The following is a 25283-nucleotide window of genomic DNA, read 5'->3' as shown; positions in this document are numbered from 1 at the left end:
CATAATTTACAACTCTTGCCCCGAGGGCTCTGGGGGTAGGGGGGTTTGTCATCCTCGAACACATATTTTCCGGATCTTTCAATTACGCTGAAATGGCTATCTCAAAATTTTGATTGGATGTGTTTGGAGAAATGTTGGGCATAGGAGTGGGGTTAGTTGTCCACCGATCACTTTTAACTATTAAAAATAGTCCTTTCAATTTCCAATCAAATGAGCCTTTTTTGAAGTTTCTACGACAGCAAATGGCTATCCCAAAATTTCTATCAGATGCATTTCAGGAAAATACAACGTGTCGGTGGAGGGGAGTATCCACCCTCTGATCATTCTGAATCTTAGAAAGAGTACTAAGACTTCTGATTACCAATCTAATGAGCTCCCTCCGAAGTTTATACGATCACCCTTTCTATATGCATCTTATATGCACCCAGGGCACAACTTACAATCCTTTCCCTGAGGGCTCTGGGGGGAGGGTTCGCCCTCAAAGACATAATTTCCGAACCTTTCAACTATGTTGAATCAAACGGCTATCTCGAAATTTTGATTGGATGTGTTTGGGGAAATGGTGGGCGTGAGAGGGGGGTTAGTTGCCCTCCAATCACTTTTGACTATTAAAAAGGGCACTATTACTTTCATTTTCCAATCGAATGAGCCTTTTTCGAAGTTTCTACGACAACAAATAGCGATCTTAAAATTTCTATCAGGTGTATTTTGGGAAAATACGAGGTGGGAGGAGGTATCCCCCCTCCTATCACCCTGAATGTCAAAGAGCACAGTAAAACTTCTGATTAGCAATCCAACGAGCCCCTTCTGAAGTTTATACGATCACCCTTTCTTTATTTACCTTATATGCCCCCAGGGCACGTAACTTACAAACCTTGCCCTGAGGGCTCTGGGGGGGGGGTCTCTTCCTCAAAGACATAATTTCTGGACCTTTTAAGTACGTTGAATAGCATGGCTATCTTAAAATTTTTACTGGATGTGTTTGGGGCAATGGTGGGCGTGGAAGGGGTGTTAGTTTCCCTCCAATCCCTTTCGACTATTAAAAAGGGCACTAGCCCATTCATTTTCCAATCGAATGAGCTCTTTTCGAAGTTTCTACAACAACTTCTTCGATCAGAAGTGCCCTGGTCTAAAAGAAATAAAAATAATACATTGTGCCCACATTGCTCTTTACTTAGGTATTGCTATTGCGCTGCCTATGATACCTTATGGCAACACCGTCAATAAAATTTTCCAGGCAGGATCCTGTGTAGCATACTGGAGCCAGTCACAACAGCTTTTATTTATTCAACCAGAAAAACGATAGGATGCAGCCAATTGACAGTATATTTGATGAGACTGCAACTGGAAGGCAGGTGGACTAGCCTTAAACATTAGGGAGAAAAACTTACCCACGAGTATATGTCCTCTAGTTTTATTAATTTGTGTTCCAATAGAAGCACAACTATCACAAACAAACTGGAAGGTGCTACATCATCACTTTCGTGGAATGAACTAAATTTGAAACCCATTATTTCGCTCAGTACACGTGAATCCGGCATGAAGCTCTTAATAAGAGGAATAAAATTTGTGCTGTGAAGTTCAGGATGCATTTCAAACGCTTCCAGAATAAGATCCAAGACTCGATTTGGGTCCAAGTTGAAACAACCTGAAAAAAAAAATATATAAAAAAGTCTAAGACCATGCCCAGTCCTACTAGGATCAAATAATAATGACCAATATAAGACCTCTTGGATTTCATTGAAAGCAGTGATGATAAAGAGAAAATTTTAGCATTAAAGGGGTTGCTTATTCAGCGAAAGTTAGCCACTCATAAAAATAGGCCCCAGGACCGTGTAAGTGAAGCCACGACTGAAAATAAGAAAGGTTTTTAAATAATTTATTAGATGCAAGCTATTATAAGTTAAAAAAAAATGGGTGGAAAATCCTCACATTTCATCCACATTTACCTTAAAATGAAGTTCCCTACACGCAATCTGCCATGGTTAACAACAAGCGTCCACCCAGCCGCAAGCTAACTGAAATAAGTTTTGGAAATAAATCAATCAGCCAGTAAAAAGCACTGTTTCCTTGACTTGTTGTTTTTCCTTCTTTCTTTTTAAGTTTATTTAAAATATTAATTCATTAAATGAGTCAATTTGAATAAATAGTTGATACTGCATTATATTTTCGTTGAACAACCATGCACTTCACATATATCTTCTGTCTTCCGATTATTTGTACAAATTGCAAGATTCGAGATTCACTTATTTGAAACAACTTTCATAGTATTGGCAAAAGCCTCAATAAAATGACGCTATTTCTTACAACATAGGAAAGAAAAGCATGAGAGAACAACACAGGGAAAAAACAGGAAAAACAAAACACTAAGCAAGATTAATGATACAAAACAGAATTAAAGAATTGCTTTCCGACGATTACTGAAGAGCATTGCTGAACATCTACGTCTAAACTTTGGCGTCAAGCAGGCAATGTCACCTAGGCTTTTTAAGCTATTTCAAAACTAACAGAGGTTTAAATACTGCAAAGATTCAATGCAAAGAATGAAAAAAGACAACCTCAACACTTGTAAATCCCTTGTGCGGTGAAGTGGGAAAAGAAGAGGCAAGGGAGAGGAAATGAATAGAGACAGAAGAAAGAGAGGGAGACTCCAGCCAGAAAGATAATTTACAGTTCTAATCCCAATCTTGCTTTATCAAGGTCTAATTGTACTTCCTGACATATTGTGTTCTATAAATTTACACAATTAGAATTTAAAGAAGATACCAATATAGTTTAGTTTCTTGTTGCACATTTGAAATGGTTTTTCACCAGACTTTTTTCAATTTCAGATAGTTTTTTCTTATGAAAGTAAAGATCAATTGTAAAACAAAATAAAAATAGAAATTAGCCCTAAAATCAGAAAGGATACCGCTCCTTATTCCCTCCCCGTTTCTGCTTACTTAAGGTAGCAGCAGCAAAGAGCTACCCATATAAATGGGCAGTAACACACTGATATCTAAGGCTATTCCTCCGCATCTTCAAACCTTGACATTACTATACATCCTTGGGTGACATCAATCTGATATTTAGGACAGTTAATGCACATTTTTGAGTCTTAACTCTGCTACGGATATCGTATAGGCGTGCCTCAAATTTAACATTACACTTTACAACCATGAGAAAACATTAGTTTCGAATATTTATCAAAATTGTGTCAGTTTAATTTTTTATTAAACGATAATTTGTTTTATCTTGGGGATATTAAAACTCTTCATCCGAAAACAATCCTTTGTTGTGGTGTATTGCTACGAGGAAAAAGTACAAGCAATAACAGTTTCCAATGGCATTTTCATCCCAAGTTCCATCCCAATTCTTTGAACCCCTGGATAAAAAAAACAACAAATAAATAAATACAAATATTTAAACAACTTTGTTCCGTTGACATGCATCCTGATTTTAATAACTGAAGAAATCAATTATACGTTGTTTCTACCACGGCACACTTTACTTTTTGCATAAATAGTAGGGTTTCATGAAGGTGGGGGATTGGGGCCCATCCCTAACATTTAGGGGAGGCCCGAATACTTTAAGTTTGATCATCGGTACAGGTAGCTTGCACAGGTCTTATACTTTAACTTAATTTTTAATTTCGTGTGCATAGCTTGTTTTCATTCATTTTTAACCAGTTAAAAGTTTTAATTGAAATATCTTCTTTTGTCGAGGGGGGTTACCCCCAAATCCCCGTCCTTTATCCCCCCCCCCAAAAAAAAGAAACTGAATTTAAAAGAAATTTTTAAAACTTTTTACCAGAGAATATACCATAGGAAAAGAGGACAAGAGGCGGTGGGGGAATTAAATGCCCCCATGCTTTGTTCCTTACCACTCACAAAAGCCACAAAACAGAAGTTTTCTAGGGGGCCAATAGCCAAGTGGCAGGCCTTTTTTTTATGCAAGGCTGCGTAACAAAACAGATCCCATAGCTACACTTTATTCCCCTCTCGACACATTATCACAGGGATAAATGAAAACTTTACTGGTAATCAGAATAACGATTGTCCATAGGTCACCAACACACACCGAAAGAAAAGAACCACACAGCAAATCATGAAAATCTTGTCATTAAATCTGAAAAAAAAAATTGTAAGAGGATAAATAAATACCAATGAGGGATCCCAGGGCTTGTAGTTTTTCTTGAATTGAATGATTTTCATTCTCAGAAACATCTGTGATAAGCTTGGCAAATCCTTCTGTTTCTTCTCTTAATAAATTGAACTTGTGCTGCTTAAAGCTAGAATGAAATAAAAAGGCTTAGCAACAAAGATAAATAGAACCAAGCCAAATTATAAATTGGTTCTGTTTAGCATAGAATTATCTTACGCTATAAAGGATAATGTTTCTTACTCCACAGACCCATGTTAGGTCTATTTATACCTGAAAATTGCGATAATTATAGCTGTTGGTTCCGTTGTTTCGTTTCCAAGAGTATTAGAGGCAATTGACGTTGCCAGCAGTATTTAGATGTTGCAGGAGATGGACCAGAGTGGTACTTGGGCTCGCGTTTGGTGCGGTTATGTCCCTATAACCGACCAAATCCTATCTATTGGAAGAAAAACTTTTCTCCTGGGTATCTCCCTTAAACTTTATTCTCAAGCCGCTTCAGATCCCCATATTGCGGCATTGGAGTGGGGGAGAAAACCCTCCGGTATCACTGAAGGGTATTCTTACATATTCAAGGAGCTGGCTCAGACATTTGAGCCGTACTATCGAAAATATCTGCTCTCGCAGAATATATATCAATAATGTAGGGGCTACTTTCAATAGTGAACTTCTTAAAAACTCCTGAAACCTAGATTATAATCACTGTAAAATGTAAGAAACTTACTATTAAATCAATAAAAGTCTAAACCAAAACTCCAACATCGAAAAAAAGACATAAATCCACAGTGCATCTGGGGACGGGTTCTTTGAGGTTCTAACCAATGGCTATACTTTGCCCAAAGTTTTATTTGCGCAATTTCCAAAATCAATGACTTCATGCTTGAAGCTGAACTCTAGCCAAAAGCGTGGTCTTTTAACCGTTACGTTTGGTTCGATGAGTCAAAGTCTAGTTGAATTTTTACCCATACTTTAATTAGTAACTTTTTGCGACAGAGTAATTTAGCAAAAGAAAGGACGAGCTTAAATTTATACTTAGATTAGAGTTATGGGGGAAAAAATACTTAATTAATTTTGGAAGCGATTTTCTATGATTTTTTCTTTGCTGTCTCATAACTAACAAGTTTTCAGGGCTCCATCAGTGGCACCTAGTTGAACCGTGGAAATAAATAAGAAAAACTAATTAGTGAAATTCGACAGCGCAATGCGATGGTATAAATTCACGCACTAACAATTTGTTGGTTCCCAAATTCAACTTCACCTGCTAAGGAAAGCTGCACCTTCTTAAGCCGTTTGGTACTTTACATTTTAGCTTTTTTGCAGATTTTCACTAATGTTTCATTTTTCTAGTTCTCTGCTTGGTGCTACCAAAAACTCCATAACTTCATCTGGAGGTCATCACGGAGGTCTTTTCATTAAAAATCGACTTTCCGACAACTCTGATCAAAGTTGCCGTTTAACACATTGGAACAGTCAGATTCGTTCTCATCCTCCTTGGTACTGTATGACTTAAAACAGAAAAGCTGAACTCCACATTTATGCGCTACAAAAATAGGGAAGATTCAAAAACCGTTTTTTTTCTAGAAATGTGAATAGGATCCGTCCTGTTGTGGCGTAGTGGGTTTGACGTTAGCTTGGTAATACGATCAAACCTTGCTGCTGCAACACACTCCAGGACTGACGCAGAGATCTTAGTAGTCAAGAAGCGTCTCTAATCTGATTACTTACTTATTTATCAAGTGAACACTGATCCTTAGGATCAAGTAAACGGGACCCCGCTAAAAAACCCAAATTCTACATTCTAAGCTGAAGAAATAATGTTAGAAGGAAAACTAGATCCATGTTGAATGGGCAACCTTTGCTCGGCTTCGCCGAGTAAAGTGTTGCGAGAGCAATACTTTGGTTTTGTTTCCTCGCTTCAATCAAACGCTGAATTTGTTAATCTGAAGGATCTTAAAATAAATACTAGGTACACCAACTCACAAAAGTTGCAAACCCCTCATCACTTAAAAAGATTGTAGCCTAACAGCCGATAATTACTTACAAGTCCCCTACATGTCTTACCGCTGGAACCAAATTGGTCTTACCATCAAATACACCGGAAACAAATAATAGGTACACCAACTAGTAAAATTTACCAACCCCTCATTGCGGAAGATGATTATGAGCTAACAGCCGACTGTTGCTTAAAGCTCCCCTATGTGTCTCACAATTAGTATCAGCCTATTTTTGGTTTCAGTGTGTACCTTACTACTGAAGTGGTCAACCCTTTTAAACTTTGAAACTGGTATATCTCATGAAGAGATTTTTTCTCCGTCGAAAAAAAATCTATCTGTCTTAGTTCAAAAGTTGACTTTTTTGCCACGGACCAAATTTCTAACGTCATCACTTAGAAAGGAGCAAATAATAAACACTAATTTATTTATCAATGGGAGAACTTTTAAAGTTTATGAGGCATATTTGATACTATTTCTGTATCAGCCTATTTTTGGTTCAGTGTGTACCTTACTATTGAACTTTTCAACCCCTTTAAACTTTCAAACTGGTATATCTCATGAAGGAATTTTTCTACCAAAAAATGGATGAGATATAATTTGATCGGCTTATCAAGAGCTATCGACTGCCGTCAAGGAAAAATCTATTTGTCTTAGTTCAAAAGTTGACTTTTTTGCCGTAGGCCAAATTTCTAACGTCGCCACTTAGAAAGGAGCAAAGGATAAACTCCAATTTCTTCTAAAGTTGAAGAGGTATATCTAATACCATTTCTCTACCACAGTCCCAAGTGCGAAAAGCCGAATGATAAACTCAGCTGAAATCAAGAACAGAAATGGGTAGAAACAATAGATGACAGCACTTTTGTCTATTTATCACTCAAAGAAGATATATTGGCTGTGGGGCCGGATAACTACCGCACATATTTAACACTTATGGATTTTAGTCCATCTTTAATTTGAAACTGGTGCCTGCTAGAACAGAGCTTTCCACTCGAAACCAGAATTATGGCTTGATGAAACGAAAGCTTTACTGAATAGCTTCAGATTGTTCTCTCTCACATAGGCTATAAAACTCCATGTTACTTCACACACAATAGGCTCTGGCTCAAGGACAAGAAAACACCATCCTTTTTGGCCCCAGGCAAGAGCTCTACGAAGCTCTTCAAAATGCAAAGTCATATTCATCAATGCGGCCTAAGGTCCACACTTTTCGTAAAAACCGCAGAGTTTAGACCCTTACCACTTTCTAGGAGCAAGCTAAAATCGGGGTGCTAGGAATGCACACCCCCCCCCCAAAAAAAAAAAAAAAAAAAAAAAAAAAAAAAAAAAAAAAAAAAAAAAAAAAAAAAAAAAAAACGACAAAACGACAAAACCAAAGTGTTGCTCTCGCAACACAATATCAGCAACCAAATCGACTATATAATTCTTATTCTTAGTGCAGATTAATAGAATTCTCAGCATAGGGAATTAGCAGCCATAACTGAGCTTTCATATATAAGAATAATAGTAGACTTATTTACTCATAAACCACATACATCAAAAATATATATAAGGAAATAAACAGAGTTGTGAACACTTATCCTCCATACCACTTTATTTTGAGCTTCACCAGGGGTGTGATTTGTGGGGGGCAGTTATCCCCTCCTCCCCAATAATTTGGAGAAGCAATTAGTAAGCATTTAAAAACTCTTGCTCGTTTTAAGCTTCAATTTCATTCTTTACTTTAAGTAGATATTTTTTTTTAATTAATCCATCCTTGTTCTTATTATGAAAATAATGACAAAAAGGGGAGCCCATTACAATTCATAATATGTTCAACGATGATAATTTTACAAATATACCACCTTCGAAACCTTATCATTAAGTAAATAGATGAGCCTACTTAATGGAAAAAATTGCAAATTAATTCCTGTTTCGCTGCGTTTGCTCAGATCGAAATTTTCCCCAGATAGTTTAGGGTCTTTTACTTCAAAAATCTGTCAGTTTAAGGTGGATCTCCGAGGTTTGAAGCAAATTCTATTTCCTATAGCATTGAAATACGCAACGAGATTTTCTCCTTTCTCATTGGCTTAATTGCTCTCTTGAGGGTTGTACCAGAATATTTAAATACTGTTGTTTATTACGATCGGATTTAAAGGGAATTTAATATTTTTTTCACATGTCTAATTGGTAACAGCTGACCATTGAAATTTGGTTGGTTACAAGTCAGATAACAGTTTAGCATTTGAATTTTCACAATGGGCAGAAAAAAAATAAGAACAAATAAAGGATGGGAAAACGTTATTGTAGATTATATTACTTTTATTCATGTACAAGTTACATTTTCAAACAGTTCGTGGTAACGAACTGTAGTAAGGAGCGAAGGGGCTCAATAGTAACCAAAACTCTAAAAAACGAAGTTTTGATACAAATAGTTACATCAAAAGAATTACATTTTAATGCTGATTTTAAATATATAAGTTTCATCAAGTTTAGTCTTACCGGTCAAAAGTTACGAGCCTGAGAAAATGTGCCTTATTTTAGAAAATAGGCGGAAATACCCTCTAAAAGTCACATAATCTTAACAAAATCACACCATCAGATTCAGCGTATCCGAGAACCCTACTGTAGAAGTTTCAAGCCCCTATCATAAAAAAGGTGGAATTTTGTATTTTTGCCAGAAGACAGATAACGGGTGCGTATTTTTTGTTTTTCTTTGTTGTTTTTATCCTCAGGGGTGATTGTATCGACCTAGTTGTCCTAGAATGTCGCAAGAGGGTTCATTCTAACGTAAATTAAAAGTTCTAGTGTCCTTTTTAAGTGACCGAAAAACTGGAGGGCACCGAGGCCCCCTCCAACGCACAGTTTTCTCCAAGGTCACCGGATCAAAATTTTGAGATAACCATTCTGTTTAACTCAGTCAAAAATCTAATAAATATGTCTTTGGGGATGACTAAATCCACCTCAGTTCCCGGGGGAGGGGCGGCAACTTATAAACTTAGACCATTGTTTACACATAGTAGTTGTTAATTATGAAGTGTACAGACGTTTTCAGGGGGACTTTTTTGTGTTGGGGTTAGGGTGGGTCGGGGGGGGGGGGGGGGCAGGTTACGTGGGAGGATCTTTCCATGGAGGAATTTTTCATGAGGGAAGAGAATTTCCATGAAGGGGTCGCAGGATTTTCTAGCATCATTTATAAAAAGACAATGAGAAAATATTTTTTTTTCAAATGGAAGTAATGATCAACATTAAAATTTAAAACGAGCATAAAATATTACTTAAATAAGGGGGTTTGTCTCTTCCACAATACCTTGCTCTTTACGCTAAAGTATTTTTAGTAACTTCAATTAGTTATTCTACGGCCTTTGTGATTCAAGGGTCATTCTGAAAGATTTGGGACAAAATTCAAGCTTTAGTGTAAAGAACGAGGGGGCAAACTCCCTCATATACGTAATAAAAATACACACATATATAAGTTCGTTACATAAGCTAATTCGTAAGGTACGTATGTTTATTACTAACAAAAACGTTTGTAAAAATATAATAAAAAAAAATCTAGTTGTATTTTTAAGTAACCAAACATTTGGAGGTAACTAGGCCTCCTTTCCCCCCCCCCTTTTTTTTAGCGAAATCGTCCGATCAAAACTATGAGAAAGCCATTTAGCTTGTAATTAACATAAAATTGCTTCTCCAAACTAAATATCCGTATGATATATGGGTAGATTATAGCAAAATATATCGTGCAGAGTACATTCCGGCAGAATATGCTTCAATCTTTTGAGGATGCCAACTCCACGTGCAACTTTGGTGGAGATAATGTCGCTATGATGCTTCCACGATAGATTTGAATCAATATGGAAGCCGAGGTACCGCAGCTTTTCACCTAATAGAACTTTACTACTTATATCAACAGAATCACCCACTCTACAGAATGTCAGTAAGAATTTTTCTTTACATTCACACACAGCAAACTTAAACTTGTAAACATCTCTAATCTTTTGAGAGTAATATGAGCTTTTACTATTAAATCATCTGCGGATTTTGCAAATACTGTTAGCAATATATGTATCCTTTAGATAAACGCGCGTCTTGTTCACATAAACTGAATAAAGTAAAGGGCCCAGCACAGACATTTTGCTATTTATAATGTTAGATATTGTCGTATGAGTGTCTACACCAGGTAACTACTTTACCCCATGAAATACAAGGCTATCAAGCATGGACTCCTGATCATAATTATCAAGCTTTTTTTCTATTCGACCGATTCTCTCCTCCAAATTTTCAATTTGAAATCTCAGACTAACAAGAGCCTGCTCAATTTTGCAAACTTTGAATTAAACTCGAGTTTGATTGAATCATAAACCTGGCTGATTATCAGTTCAATACCTTCTTTGTTCAATGAATTTGGGTCATTGGGTCATTGGACGGTTAATTCGAAAAAATGAGGTATTTTTAAGTTACGAAGGAGTGATCGAATCTTAATGAAATCTCATATTTAGAAGGATCTTGCAACTCAGATCTTTTATTTTAGATCTGGCTGAATCCAGTTTCATTGGGAGGAGTTGTGGGGGGGGGACCGGAAATCTTGGAAAACGCTTAGAGTGGAAAGGTCACGATGAAATTTGGTGGGAAGAATAAGCACACATCCAAGATACGTGACTGACATAACTGGACCGGATCCTCACTCTTTGGGAGAGTTGGGGGGAGGGTAATTCTGAAAAATTAGAAATATGAGGTATTTGTAATCTATGAACTGGTGATCAGATCTTAATGAAACTTGATATTTAGAAGGATCTTGTGCTTCAGCACTCTTATTACGAATACCGACCAGATCCGGTGACAGTAGGCGGAGTTGGATGGGGAAACCGAAAATCTTGGAAAATGATTAGAGTGAAGAGATCGGGATGAAACTTGGTGGGTAGAATAAACAAATATCGTAGATACGTGATTGACGTAACCGGACTGGATCCGCTCTCTTTGGGGGAGTTAGGGGGGTCTAGTGCTTTGGCGAGTTCGGTGCTTCTGGACGTGCTAGGACAATAAAGATTGGCAGGCATGTCAGGGACCTGCACAAACTGACTTGATAAAGTCGTTTTCCCCGATTTGACCATCTGGGGGGGCTGAAGGGAGAGGAAAAATTAAAAAAATGAGGTATGTTTAACTTACCAGTGGGTGATCAGATCTTAAGGAAATTTGATATTTAGAAGGACCTGGTGTCTTAGAGCTCTTATTTTAAATCCCGACCGGCATTAATTATCTGATTTTCCTTTTCAATCAATCCATTGATTCTTAGAATTTTGCTAGAGCTCATACCATATGAGCTCTTGGTTCTTCCGACCTCGTCATAAGTGCCATATGAGCTCTTAGCTCTTGTTTTTTTTTTTTCAGGAAGAAAAACTTGCCCGAACAAGAAAGTTTACCAGAACAAGAAAAATTTCCAGTGTCTCCAAATTGTTCCAGGCTTTCCGAAACTCCGAATCCGGCTTTAACTATTATAGATGATTCTACGGTTAGTAAAAATGCGCCATCTGGTAGCTCTTGCGATTTTGGTTCGCCAGGAGAACACTTTGGAATCGAATTGTCTGGAATTCCAGATGTAAATTGTATAGTCAACTTGCGTCATCTGCTTAGTGAGTTTATAGAAACAATAAAACATCAGTTCAATTGCAAGGACGGGAAATCAAAGCTTTGCGTGAAAGAAATTAAAAACACTGGACTCCAAACAAAGCTCGTCATTATCTGCCAAGACTGTGGCTGGAAAAAGCGAGTAGAAGGTGAGCCGGAAGCCCCCCTCACTACTGTAAAAGAATACCTAACAAATTTCAGTGAACAGATATTAGGTAACAAAAAAGAGAAGATCAGCAATTTACGAGGCAACGTGAACGTGAAAGCTGTATGGGGTATCATGGGGACCGGAGGAGGCTACGCATCTTTGAACAAATTATTAAGTGTTTTGGGAATAAAAAATATGAATCCGAAAACGTTTATGAATTTAGAACGCTTAGTTTGTAACGCATGGATGGATGCACTATCAGATGTCTTAGAAGAAAATGGTCGTGAATCCCTGAAATTAGCCATTCATGAGGACAGGTTTATCAACGATTTTTTCTGGACTAAGGTCATCTGTGATGGTGGCTGGAATAAACGCAGCAAAGGACACGATTATACTGCAAAAGGTTGTGTTGGGGTAATCATTGATGCCTTTACGAAAAAATTATTATATGTAGGAATAAGAAATAAATATTGTTACCTCTGCTTCAGCTCAAAGAAGGCAAACCAGAAAGTGAAAGATCATGTTTGCTTTATGAACTACAATGGTCCCTCGAAGAGCATGGAAACCGACATTCTTGTTGAAGGTTTTCGCCAAAGTGAAGCCATGCATAACCTTCAGTATTTACAATACATCGGAGACGGCGATTCTAGTGTTTTTTACAAGCTAAGACAAAGTGTTTCATACGGATCATATATCCAAAAAGAAGAATGTGCCAATCACGTGACCAAGAACTATACAAAATACCTCCATAATGTTGTGAAGACAAAAAAAGGGATGCACAGCAAATTTCTTTCAAATGACATAATTCTAAAGCTAACCAAAAATCTACGAGGTGCAATAAAAAAGAACTCGGCTGATGGTGGGTCTGCCGAAAATCTAAGACAACTCTTACGAAGAGGCCCAGAGCATGTGTTTGGTAATCATAAAAAAGTGTGATTCTGGCTGTGCCAAAAAGAATGGGGTCTTAGAAACTGTGGAGAACCGCTATAATAACCTTCCGAAAACTATTTTGGAGGATGTAAAAGCTGGCGTGGAAAATATTTGTAAAAAAGCGGACTTATTAAGAAACGATGCAACGTCCAATCTTGCCGAGAATTATATGTCTGTTGCAGTGAAATTCGTAGGCGGAAAACAAATAAGCCGCTCGAAACGTTGGTCATACCATGCTAGGATAAGTGGAGCAAGCCTATCCTACTGCTTGGGCCCGAAATGGCAATCTTCTACATGGAAAAAACATTTGGCTACAGTCCTTGCAAAATAACAAAAGAATACACGGTGAAAACTTCTAATCTTCGGAAACGGACAAAAACAAATCAGAAAAGATATTACGCAACCATGGGTGGGAGATATATGGCCAAAAAGAAAGAAAATCAGAGTTTGCCTAAAGGCGATCAAAATTACGGACCAAATTGCAACAAGCCTGATATGAATCCAGAGGAATTTGAAATCGCAAAGGCTGATTATGCTGCAAAAAATATGAATCTGGATGGAGCCAAACTGCAGGAGATCTACGCAAACACAAAGGGGCAAAATGATAACTGGATATTTGAGAGGAGCAAAAGGATTACTGCCACTTATTTTCATAGAATAGCTTCTCGCAAAAAAAAATACTCCAACCGCACCCATAGTCAAGAATATCCGAATTAATTCTAATTTCAAATCTATTCCAATGCTTAGGGGAATTCAACTGGAGGCTATTGCACTGACGGCGTACGAGCAGAGAGAGGGAGTATCATTAATAAAAGGAGATCAAATGGGACTACTCATTCATCCAAATATCCAGTTTCTTGGAGCTTCTCTTGATGGTCGCTTAGAAAACGGCACACCAGTTGAAATGAAGACTGTCCATAATATTCCCAGAGGAATGACCATAAGGGAAGTGGCATCCCAAAAAGGATTGGTAAAGAACTTTTTCCTATGGTCACACAATTCAAAATTGGAGTTAAAGAAAAATCACAAATACTATGCTCAAATTCAAGGTCAGCTAGAAATCACCAATCAAGAAGAATGTCACTTGGTGGTATATCACCATGAGCATGATGTGGAAATTTTAACTATTTCGAGATCAAAAGAGTATTTTTTGTCCATATTACCAAAGCTTCAGGAGTTTTGGAGTGATTGTTTACTTCCGGAGATATTAGACTCGCGATTGATTAGGAACATGCCACTTAGAGAGCCTGCCTTAGTCCGGGCTGCAGCAAATCGCGGAATGAAACGGACTTTGGAGCCAGAAGACAGTGGATGTGAGAAAATTACTTGGTCCGACACTGAAAGTGAATATTGAAAGTGGATTTTTCATTGACATGCGAATAGTATAGAGATTGTTTAGGGGTCATAATATATTAGTAGCAGTATTGTTAACCTTAACCTATTAGGGTTGTTTGAATAGTAGACTATTATAGGTTAACTATTAGTGTTGGTGAATAGCATATAAATATTAGTAAGCAAATTCTATTTGAAAAATTTCAGCATTCTGTCGAAGTCCAAACCATGTTGATAAATAAACTCTAATTACGTTGAGATTTAGTTGCTACTTTAGGCACTTCCAGGTAAGCTAGGACAGCTAAATTTGGCAGGCGTATCAGGGAGCGGACCAGATTAAATTGGAAATATTCATTTTCCAGATCTGACCATCTGGAGGGGGTAGGGGCTGGTTAATTCGGAAAAATAATATTTTTTTGGGGGCCGGTAATATTTCAGAAAAATTTCGGTTAATAGAAAAATGAAATATTTTTAACTGACGAACGGGTGACGGGATCTTAACGAAATTTAATGTTTGGAAAAATGTTGCGTCTCAGAGCTCTTATTTCAAATCCCAACTGAATCCGGTGATATTGGGGGAATTGAGGGGGGAACCTAAAATCTTGGAAAACGCTTAGAGTCGAGGGATCAGGATGAAACCTGATGGGAAAAGTAAGCACAAGTCATAGATACGCAATTGACATAACTAGAACGGATCCGCTCTCTTTGGGGGAGTTGGGGGGGGGGGTTAATTCTGAAAAATCGAAAAAATGAGGTATTTTTAACTTAAGAAAGAGTCATCAGACCCCGATGAAATTTGATGTTTGGAAGGATATCGTATCTCATAGCTCTTATTTTAAATTCCGACCGGATCCGGTGACATTGGGGGAGAGATGGGAGGGGGAACCTAAAATCATGGAAAAAGCTTAGAATGGAGGGATCGGGATGAAACCTGATGGTAAAAATAATCGTAAGTCCTAGATATGAGATTGACATAACTGGAACGGATCTGCTCTCTTCGGGGGAGTTGGGAGGAGGATTGTTAATTCTGAAAAATTAAAAAAATAAGGTATTTTCGAGTGACGAAGGAGAGATTGGATCTTATAGAAACTTGATATTTGGAAGGATATCACGTCTCAGAGCTCTTATTTTAAATCCCGACCGGATCTGGTGAAGAGGAAGCTGGGGGGGGGGGGCCTAAAATCTTGGAAAATGCTTAGAGTACAGGGGTCGGGATGAAACTTGGTGGTAAAACTAAGTACAAGTCCTAGAAACGGGATTGACATAACTGGAACAGATCTGTTCTGTTTGGGGGAGTTGGGGAGGGAGGGTTAATGCTAAAAAATAGAAAAAATTAGGTATTTTAACTTATGAAAGAGTGATCGTACCTTTATGAAATTTCATATTTAGAAGGACCTCGAAACTCAGATCTCTCATTTTAAATCCCTACCAGATTCAGTGTCATTAGGAGGGGGGGGGGACCGGCATTACTGGTACGGATCCGTTCTCTTTGAGGGAGCTAGAAGCTGTTAATTTGGAAAAATTAGAAAAATTGAGGTTTTTTTAACTTAAGAATGGGTGACCAGACCTTAATAAAATTTTATAATTAGAAGAAACTCAGGTCTCAGAGCTCTTCTTTCAAATCCCGACCAGATCTTTTGACATTGAGGAGGAATTGGAGGGGGAAACTGGAAATCTTGGAAAACGCTTATAAACGGCGTAGATACGTAATTGACGTAACTGGACTGGATCCGTTTTCTTTGGGGGAGTTAGGTGGTGTGGTTCAGTGTTTTGGTGAGTTTAGTGCTTCTGGACGTGCTAGGACGATAAAAATTGGTAGGCATGTCAGGTAGCTGCACTAATTGACTTGTTACAGTTGTTTTCCCCGATTCGACCATCTTGAGGGCTGAAGGGAGAGGAAAAATTTGAAAAATTGAGGTATTTTTAACTTACGAGTGGGCAATCGGATCTTAATGAATTCTGATATTTAGAAGTACCTTGTATCTCAAAGCTCTTATTTTAAATCCCGACCAGCATTAAGCCTCTGATTTTCCTTTTAAAGCAATCTATTGATTCTTAGAATTTTGCTAGAGCTCATATCATATGAGCTCTTGGCTCTTGGCTCTTCTTGACCTTGTCACAAGTGCCATTTGAGCTCTTAGCTCTTGTTTTTGATGAATAGTATATAAATATAAGTAGTTTCAAAAATTTATTAAATACTCCTAAGGGGTTTCCTTCCTCCCTTACCTGTATTTATGACCCCAGGGCAAGGGTGCCTAATGTTTATTATGTACCTTCAGGAACATATCACTTTAAATGACATTAATTTAATAAGTATATGCATTACTCCATAAAGCAAAGTATATGATTACCCCGGTTCCAAACCGGGGTAATCAGTCATTTATGAACGAGCTTATAAATCATCAACTATATGAGATGACGGGGAAAAACCAAAATATTCTAAGATACGGCACTATTAGGAATAAAATGAGATCCCGTGGAACTAAAATGGACGAATATCCTACAACTTTAGATTTAAAAAAATAATGTTCGTATATTTTATAGGCCTACAATCGGCGTTTCTTTACTTTTAAGAGCCAATAATGTCTAAAATAATGTGTTTTAAAGAATAACGTTCTTTTTAAAAATAATATTCATATATTTTATAGGCCTACAATCGATGTTTCTTTACTTTTAAAGGCGTAATGTTTAAAATAATGTGTTTTTAAGAATAATGTTCTTTTTAAAAATAATGTTCATACATTTTATAGGCCTACAATCAGTGTTTCTTTACTTTTAAAGGCCAATAATGTTTAAAATAATGTGTTTTTAAGAATAATGTTCTTTTTAAAAATAATGTTCATACATTTTATAGGCCTACAATCGGTGTTTCTTTACTTGTAAAGCCAAACTGTTATCTGCTTTGTAACCTAACAAATTCCAATTCGTATGGTGTTAAAATGATATTGCCTCAAGGTGTTGTTGCCAATTATACATGTTTTCAACTTCCTTTTAAATCTGGTCTTAATGCTAAGGAGATGTCAACATTCTTAATGACATTCTGGCAAACCCCTCAAGGAGTGCTTAAGCCAATGAGAAAGGAGGAAATCTCGAATACTAAGAATTATTGCTAAAAATCATCTGTTATAACTACAAACTTAACAATCTTTGGGATTATTTGTTGGTATAAGATCTACAAAACGACACAAAAATCAAGGCTATATGATTAGTAAAACCCTTTTAAACAGTAAAGGAAGAATATCTTAAATGACAAATTTTAAAGGAAACTGATGATAATAAAAAAAAAACTCACGGCCAAAATTTTTGAAATCTTGTGGCAAATAGAGAGGCTACTTTATAATTCTCTACGTCTTCTAAAAGTAATTTTATTGCTACTTTTAAAAATTAGAGGTGTCCCCACTAATTAATTTTTTATGAAGCTCTAAAGAAAAAAAATGCAAATTTGTTCGGCCTATTCATGTCAAAGCTTTAAATGAAGCCACAGTAATTTTTTCATCAAAGAATCTGCTCGTGTCTGTTGTTAATACGCATTTCACTGCTATAGGAAAATAGCATTGGCTTCAAACCTCGGAGATCCACCTTAAGATTAGATTTTTTGTTTTGAAACTTCCCAAAATGGCTATGAAAACATCTACAAATAGGATAGATATGAAATCACTGAAAAACAAGAAATCATTTGAAACAAATAATTTTTTCATTGAAAAACATGAATCCGATTTTTTCCATCCGATTGGCATCCCTGGCAAGTTTTAATAAATGTAAGATTTCTATCACAACGCTGCCAAGAAACGTTCAAATTTTTTTAATCAAATATTCTTAATCAAACAAATGCTCAAAGAGTAAGTTAATAATTCACATTTTTTTTTTCGAATACTTTAAATAAAAAATACTTTTGCTACTTCTAATGAAAGAAAAATTTTCGGGTGGAGATTCTCCATGGGGGAAAATTTCCACAGGGGTGGGGTAAAATTTGTTCCGCCGAGTTTTTTCACTGAACAACACCCTTTTTTTAATTTTTAAAAATGAACAAACACCTCTAACTGCACTTCTTGGGTGCCCTTTGGCACTTTATGATTGCCTTATTAAGTATAATTCGTTAAAAGCAATCTAGTATAAAAATTATTTTATAAATGAGCCCATGATTAGCTTTCTATGATGTCCATGCGTCCGGTCAAGCATTTCTATTGTATAAATATTACTCAAATTGCACCTTTGATGTACCATATGGCACTTTATGACAGCCTTATCAAAGTCTAATATATGAAATAACGTTAAGATATGAGAATTAGCTTTTATGAGTCCTTAAGTATCTCTCTATGATGTTCCAGTGCCTCAATAGCGACGAAGAAAGATAAAAGGACATATTAATGCTACCCATGTAAAAAGTGATTTTTTCTTGTTTTTCAATGCGAGGAGTTGAAATTTTTGAAATTTTGTTAGATTTCAACAACGGCAATTTAAAGAGTGAACTTTTTCATTTGCTAGGACGTCATTTTCAAAACGCTTGCAACTGAATGATGCATGTTGCAATAATAATGCGTAGCTCAACTGCGAGATTTAGTTGCCTATGATGGGCAAGGGAGTTGAAGGAAGCGGAAGGGGAATATGCACTTTAATAGTAACGGTAAAGGTGGCAAAAAAAGCCGAGCTTATTAAACTCACCATCACCAACCCAAAAGCTTGTTTATAGTACACTGCTGTCGTCTGCAGCAACTCATTACTGACGGCCTTAGGAAAAGCTGGCTCCACTACTTAATTTATGTTTGTTTGATGCGCGTGCAGTGTTTATTTATGTATTCTGTAGTGTTTTTGAATTTACCAGAGTAATGTTTTTGCTAAATAGTAGCTTTTCTTCGTTATGGCTCGAAGGAAAACGCCTTATTGGAGACTTAGGGTTGGAACGGGCTATCTTTACTTTTTAACCACTTGGTGCATCCCCCATCAGGTGGAAGAGCACATGCACATGTATTCCCATGATCAGGATAGTTGGTCTACTATATATACTGTAAGTTATTAATTCAATATAAGCACGTTCGTAAGCTCAACAATGCAAGATGGCCAAATTTTCGGTTCTTCAGCCAGTTCAGTAGAAACCATCTTTGTCCAGCTTTTCATTCTACTGTGTTTTATAAAGTTATTAAAAGAATAATTTTCACCAATTTCATTTGGGTATAACAGGCTAATAAAACCAATAAAGGGCATACCTCCTTACTTTCTAAAGGGATTTGATTCCCATCTACGTCTTCTTATAGTAAAGCAAAAACAGAGAGTGAAGACACTCTCAACATTGAAAGCAGTTCAACTTTGACCAAATTAATTAGCAAACGTGATCCAGCTAATGGTCTAGCCTCAGCTATGCCTCATATTTGTGATGACCCCTTTCAACAAAGAAACTTGATTTTCCCTTAGACTACCGGGAGAAAATTTGGAACAAATCATCAGAATTTTCAGGCATGCCCATTGAATATCTTGATACCGACATCCTCTTGCCCCTCTCGCCCCAATAAAAATGCTGGAGCTACAACCATGAGCTTCACCATCTACTGAGCTTTCGATATCTTCAAATCTATTAACTTCCTAGCTGTCATTTAAACAAAGACACAGCTGTAAGCATATTCAGGCGTGTAGTTGTATTAATAACCTATAGATTGTAAGAATGTTAGTTGGAAAAGTTACCAACACAGTTTGCACAATTCAATGTAGATAATTCTGAAGATCACACTGCCTTTCCATGACGATAAATAAAAGTTCAAATAGAGATAAATACTTTAAACAGACAGTGGTACTTCATAAAAATACTTGATATTTCGGTCACATATGGAGTGACAGCATTGGGCAGAAATACCTGAAAAAGGCATGGACTATCCTTCAGGAGAAGGCAGTGGCGGTTCTGGCGGCATCACAAATATGAGCAACGAGGCTCTTTTTTCGTAAGTTAGTTATTTAGTTCATTGCAAGCTAGTTGTTAAGCCAATTGAACGTAATAGATAGCACAAAATGCAGTTTTTATTTGGAAAAATCGTATCTTGCTCCAATCCAATCACTTTGGTTAGTGCAAAAGCCGCTAGAACTTTTGATTTCGGCTCTAAAGAACCCTCTCCCGATCTTCTAGGTCCAATGGTTTGATACCATCACCCATAAAAAAATATATAATAAACACAGATCTATCATCTTAGTTATAGCAAAAAACACAAAATTCCACATTTTTGTAGATTGGAGCTTGAAACCTCTTTAGCTAGGTTCTCTGACATGCTAAATATGATGGTTTGTTTTTATTATTACCGTTTGACTTTTTGGGAGTGTTCCCCTCTCCCCAATTTCAAAAATCGAGTCAGTTTTCTCAGGCTCGTCGCTCCTGATGGATAGCATTAAACTTTATGAATTTTATACACTTTATCAGCATAAAAAGTCCAATTCTTTTGATGCATCTATTGTTATCAAAATTCCGCTTGTTACAGTTTCAATCAATATTGGGTTGAGTCACTCCTTACTTGCAGTTCGTGGTAACAAATTGCACGGTAGATCTACTAAATGTAGATCTTTATCTTCTTCGGAAAACTTCTTTTGTTAATTTTTTTTTTATTTATCTCAAGAGGGAGCAATTAACTAAAAATATTGTTTAAAAAAGGCCCTTTATATTAGACTTGTCAAAGATCCAGTAATGGACGTGTTAATTCAATCAATAAAAATCTAAGATATATCTTTATTTCATTACAAAAATAAAACTTGATAGTGGAATCATTTAGAGAATCTGGAATTTTTTCCCCATCACAATTATAAAAAAAATCGGTTTTTCGAATTCAAGTAAATCATCAACCGCTGAATAAAAAAATGAAAAAGGAGACAGTAAAGGGTCCACAGAGACAGGAAGGCAGAATACCATTGACTAGAAGTAACAGAAAAACTGGTTAACAATCTCCGGATGGCATAATTTTCTAATAAAAATCTAAGATATATCTTTATTTCATTACAAAAATAAAACTTGATAGTGGAATCATTTAGAGAATCTGGAATTTTTCCCCCATCACAATTATAAAAAAAAATCGGTTTTTCGAATTCAAGTAAATCATCAACCGCTGAATAAAAAAATGAAAAAGGAGACAGTAAAGGGTCCACAGAGACAGGAAGGCAGAATACCATTGACTAGAAGTAACAGAAAAACTGGTTAACAATCTCCGAATGGCATAATTTTGAACATCAGTGGTAGCAGATGAAACCCCGACACAGAGAGAGACCAATACAGATTAAAGTGCCGTGAGCTCACCACCAGATGGTAACAGTTTTTAGGTCTTGGATGATATACTTATAGTCAAAGAATTTAAGCAAGGTATGTTTGAAATGAGGAATGCATATTCAACCCTAGCTCAGTACTGGCATTGGAAACTTCTTCAAAAAACTTTTGTCTTAAAAATAACCATTGCTAATTCCTGAGTAAAACGTTTGGCTTTACTAAGCTCATCCATGATTCTACACGGTCTTACTTTAAGCTTGGCTCTACCGAATGAATTAAGTTTTGACATTATTTTGACCGATTTTCTCTCCTATTTGATCCCAAGCTGGTAAAAAAAAAATAAAGCACTGTACGAACTGAGCAAATCAACCGAAAGAAAAACAAGGTAAAGAAAAAAAGATCATACTAGAGTTTTGTTCGAAGTTTGATGTGTTTTGCCGATAGAATTCTACTTCCCTTGGTCTTTAAGACCCCAGAGTTTTCCAGTGTTTCAAAGTCTAGTCTTTCTTTCAACAGAGCCTCACCAGCAACCTGAAAAATAAAGATGCTATAACATTCCGTAAAGTGAATATACAAGTAAGCTGAGTGAAGCTCTCAAAATGAAGCGATGTAAGGGCACAAAGTTTCGTCCTTGGCGCTGTCACAAAAATAGGAATATTTGCATTTTTTTTTCGAATATTTGTCTCTATAATGTCGAGAAAAAAATGCAACCTAAAAAATAAAGATGCTATAATATTTCGTAAAGTTAATATACAAGTAAGCTGAGTGAAGCTTTCAAAATGAAGCAATGTAAGAACACAGGGTATCATCCACTGCGCTGTCACAAAAATAGGGTAATTTACGTTTTTTAAACAGCTTCTTATTGTCAGATTGATTCAACCTTTTGTTAAATTCTGATATATACGCTCTTCTGAAGGAAATACTATGATAACAAAATATAGGTGCTTCCCTAGCCAACCCTATTCCAAAACATAATGGTAACTATTAGGATAATTCACACCTGAAAATTAATGGGAGTAGGTCTAACCTTAGACTATTTACAAAACTATAGGAAAACACTATACTAATAAAAATTCTTTCTTAATTAATACTTTGCACAAACTTCTTTTTATCAGATTTTCATGTTTTCTTTTATTTTGATTGATAGTTGTAAGTCAATATTAGATAATATACTTATTGAACTATTCTCATTATTTCACAATAATGAAATACAATTAATTCAGAATACAACAAGCAGAGCGCGTTAATAAACAGGTTGAAAGATTCAAGCAATGACTCAACAACGGATAGATAGATCATTTAGACTATGTATGGCTCCATTAGACGAAAGGACGCACCTCTTTCGTTTCTATAGTTTCTCCTCCAGAAGAACCAAAGAAAAAAAAATATTACTGATGGACCGTGGAACTGTACAATGGTTTGGTCTGTTTTGGTGCATATTTTAGGTTGAAAAACCTCTTCCTAGCTAAGTTTTTTATTATGGGTTGCCTCCACATAGTAGCATAACATTTGTGGGCATAGATATATAAAGAACCGGAGGCAATTAGCTTGAGATTATCTGAACAAGATTTCGACTCTTATTGATAGAAGAGCATCATCAAGTGTGAAAAACCATGTCCTGACCAAGATGGGCCCAGGAATGCACAAAACCTCCATTCAACCGGAGGTTCCATGGACTTCTTACAGTCCGGTTCTAAGCCGGTTTAAGCGCTTCTTGTAAGCTTGAGAAGATATGTTAGTCTCCGTTCTGTACTAGTTCGGGAGCCATTGCTTTTCTTTAGGACATAATGAGTTGAGGATTGCAACGCTGGCGTTAATACGTGTTCTTTTTGATTGTGGAAAAATCAGTGAGTTAATTTGACAGTTATACCTTTTCTATAGTTCTATTTTTATTGGACTCACAAACTCGTATTATCAGAAATAAATACTTGAAATCAATTTTGCAGCGAACAGTGTTGCGAATGCGCTACGCTAGTTTTAGGACAGTTTTCATCCGTGAATGTCATCATAGTAGCGTCTAAATAAATAGTAGGCAAATGGGTGGAAAATATAAACGAGCTCGTCAGTCACCGAAAAAAGGTGCCGATAAATGTGCTGCATGTGATGCCAATTCAGCTGATGATAGCTACGCACTACTCTGCTCTGCGACGACTGTGAACTGTGGTTGTGCGTAGAGTGCCTGGACATGTCGAAATCTGAATATGAACTTTTCACAAAAATGAGTCGTCGCCTGGGGTCAACATGGTACTGCCCCGTTTACAAACAAAAAGATTAGGAAACTACTCCTGAGTTTATTAAGGTGAGTTTATTATTGGTGAGTTTATTAAGTTACCAATAAACCGTGATTCAGCCGTCTTATTTTTTACAAGCATAGAAGCTGAGCTTAAGGCGAAGATTCGGTATTTTCGGATTGCGCATGACAGGAGTGATGCTGAGCTGGCGATGAAAAAGAAGTATGATGCTTTGAAACAACAATTGAAGGAAAAGATTGATGCTGGTGAGGTTGGTTAGAGGATTAAGCATCGCAGGAGTGAGCCGGAATTAGTTCAAGAACAGCTACCTTTTCATCCCCAAGCCGAATTTGAAACATCGTAGTGGTCAACTTTTGGTGCTTTATGCTAACGCGGATAATCTCTCCTCCAAATAGGTAGAGTTTAGTGAGTTAGTTAATGAACAGAAACAACACAAAGTCGCTGTTACGGAAGTTTTACCGAAACATTTCAATAATACATAACTAATATTATTAGTTATAATAATAATTATAATAATAATAATAATTTCAATAATACATAACTAATAATAACAATGCTAATATTCTTGCGTGCCTTTCTCGTTTTGCAAAATTTTGTTCCAAATTACTGATTTTGGGTGACTTTAACTTACCGTGCATAGATTGGTGTGTCCATAGTACAACTCAGCCAAGTCTGTCGTATGAACAGCAGGTTTTAGATAGAGTGGATGATCTCTACTTGTACCAGCATATTGATAGGCTAACTCCAGCCAGAAAGGATACTAGTCCATCTATTTTGGACCTTGTTATTATTAAATCTGTAGATGATGTTTTAAACATAGATTTTAGACCACCTTTAGGTAAAAGTGATCTTGTTGTCTTTGAGATTTATATGAATACTGATGTTCAGAGAGAGGGGGTTGACACTTAGAGGTATAATTATATTAACGTAGATTATGAGTCTATGAAGAATTTTATTTTGTCTCTTGATGTCATGCATGAGCTAAAAGCTAGCCAGGTATCTCCAGATTCAGCTTTTGAATTTCTGAAAGAAGTTTTAAAGTGGTGTAGAAAGAAATTTGTTCCATTGCTGAGTAAATGTTCTGACCACAGAAGAGAACCTAAGCTTCCACGTCAAGTACTCCAATTCGTAAAAAAAAAACAATCTTTGGCGGTCTTATATTGAATCGCGTAACAGCAAAAATAAGCCACAACAATCACAAAGCCAAATGCAAAATAATGATAAATGGTCCGCGTACACAAGAGCAGGAAATAGGGTTACTCAGCTTTTTAGAGCCAATCGTGAAGAGCTTGGAAGAGTATTATACAATCTAGTACTACATCACCAAATATACTTTGGAGGTGTGTAAATAGTAATAAACCAAACCTGGCAGCCTCTTTATCAACGTTCAACTACACAGTTAACAATTGATAATGATTTTAAAAAGGCCTACTTTTTTATTAGAACTTTTGCTTCTGTTTTTGTTAAGCCAAAACCAATACCCTCACGTTTTCAAATACCGACAGAATCATCTGAAACTGCTTCACCATTTAATGGTTCAGATTTTTCAGTAGTTGAAGTGTTTCATATTCTTGAAAAATTAGACACATCAAAATCAAATGATATAGACGGATTCGCTAATGAAATGATTAAAAAAACATTTGCAGGAATTGCCG

General features: G+C 36.5%; 1 protein-coding gene across 3 annotated transcripts in view; it reads right to left on the bottom strand.

Annotated features, from left to right (window-relative positions):
* Window positions 1-25283, bottom strand: part of LOC136036337 (THO complex subunit 2-like) — a 130478-nt gene that overhangs the window by 88507 nt on the left and 16688 nt on the right. For 2 of the 3 annotated variants that reach the window (XR_010619708.1, XM_065718486.1), the window contains exons 4-6: window positions 21783-21907; window positions 4143-4270; window positions 1392-1648 (exon numbers count right to left, since the gene is read on the bottom strand). Coding sequence is in view for 2 of the 3 variants with exons in the window: in XM_065718486.1 (XP_065574558.1) it covers window positions 1392-1648; window positions 4143-4270; window positions 21783-21907 (510 nt within the window). In the remaining variant the exon portion in view is untranslated. Of the gene's footprint in view, window positions 1-1391; window positions 1649-4142; window positions 4271-4864; window positions 4993-21782; window positions 21908-25283 lie in introns of those variants that run through there. The other variant, XM_065718487.1, reaches the window with a different exon arrangement.

The sequence above is a fragment of the Artemia franciscana genome, chromosome 15 (assembly GCF_032884065.1).
Source record: "Artemia franciscana chromosome 15, ASM3288406v1, whole genome shotgun sequence".
In the NCBI taxonomy this organism is placed as follows: Eukaryota; Metazoa; Arthropoda; class Branchiopoda; order Anostraca; family Artemiidae; genus Artemia; species Artemia franciscana.
This window is presented reverse-complemented; position numbering and strand designations above follow the sequence as displayed.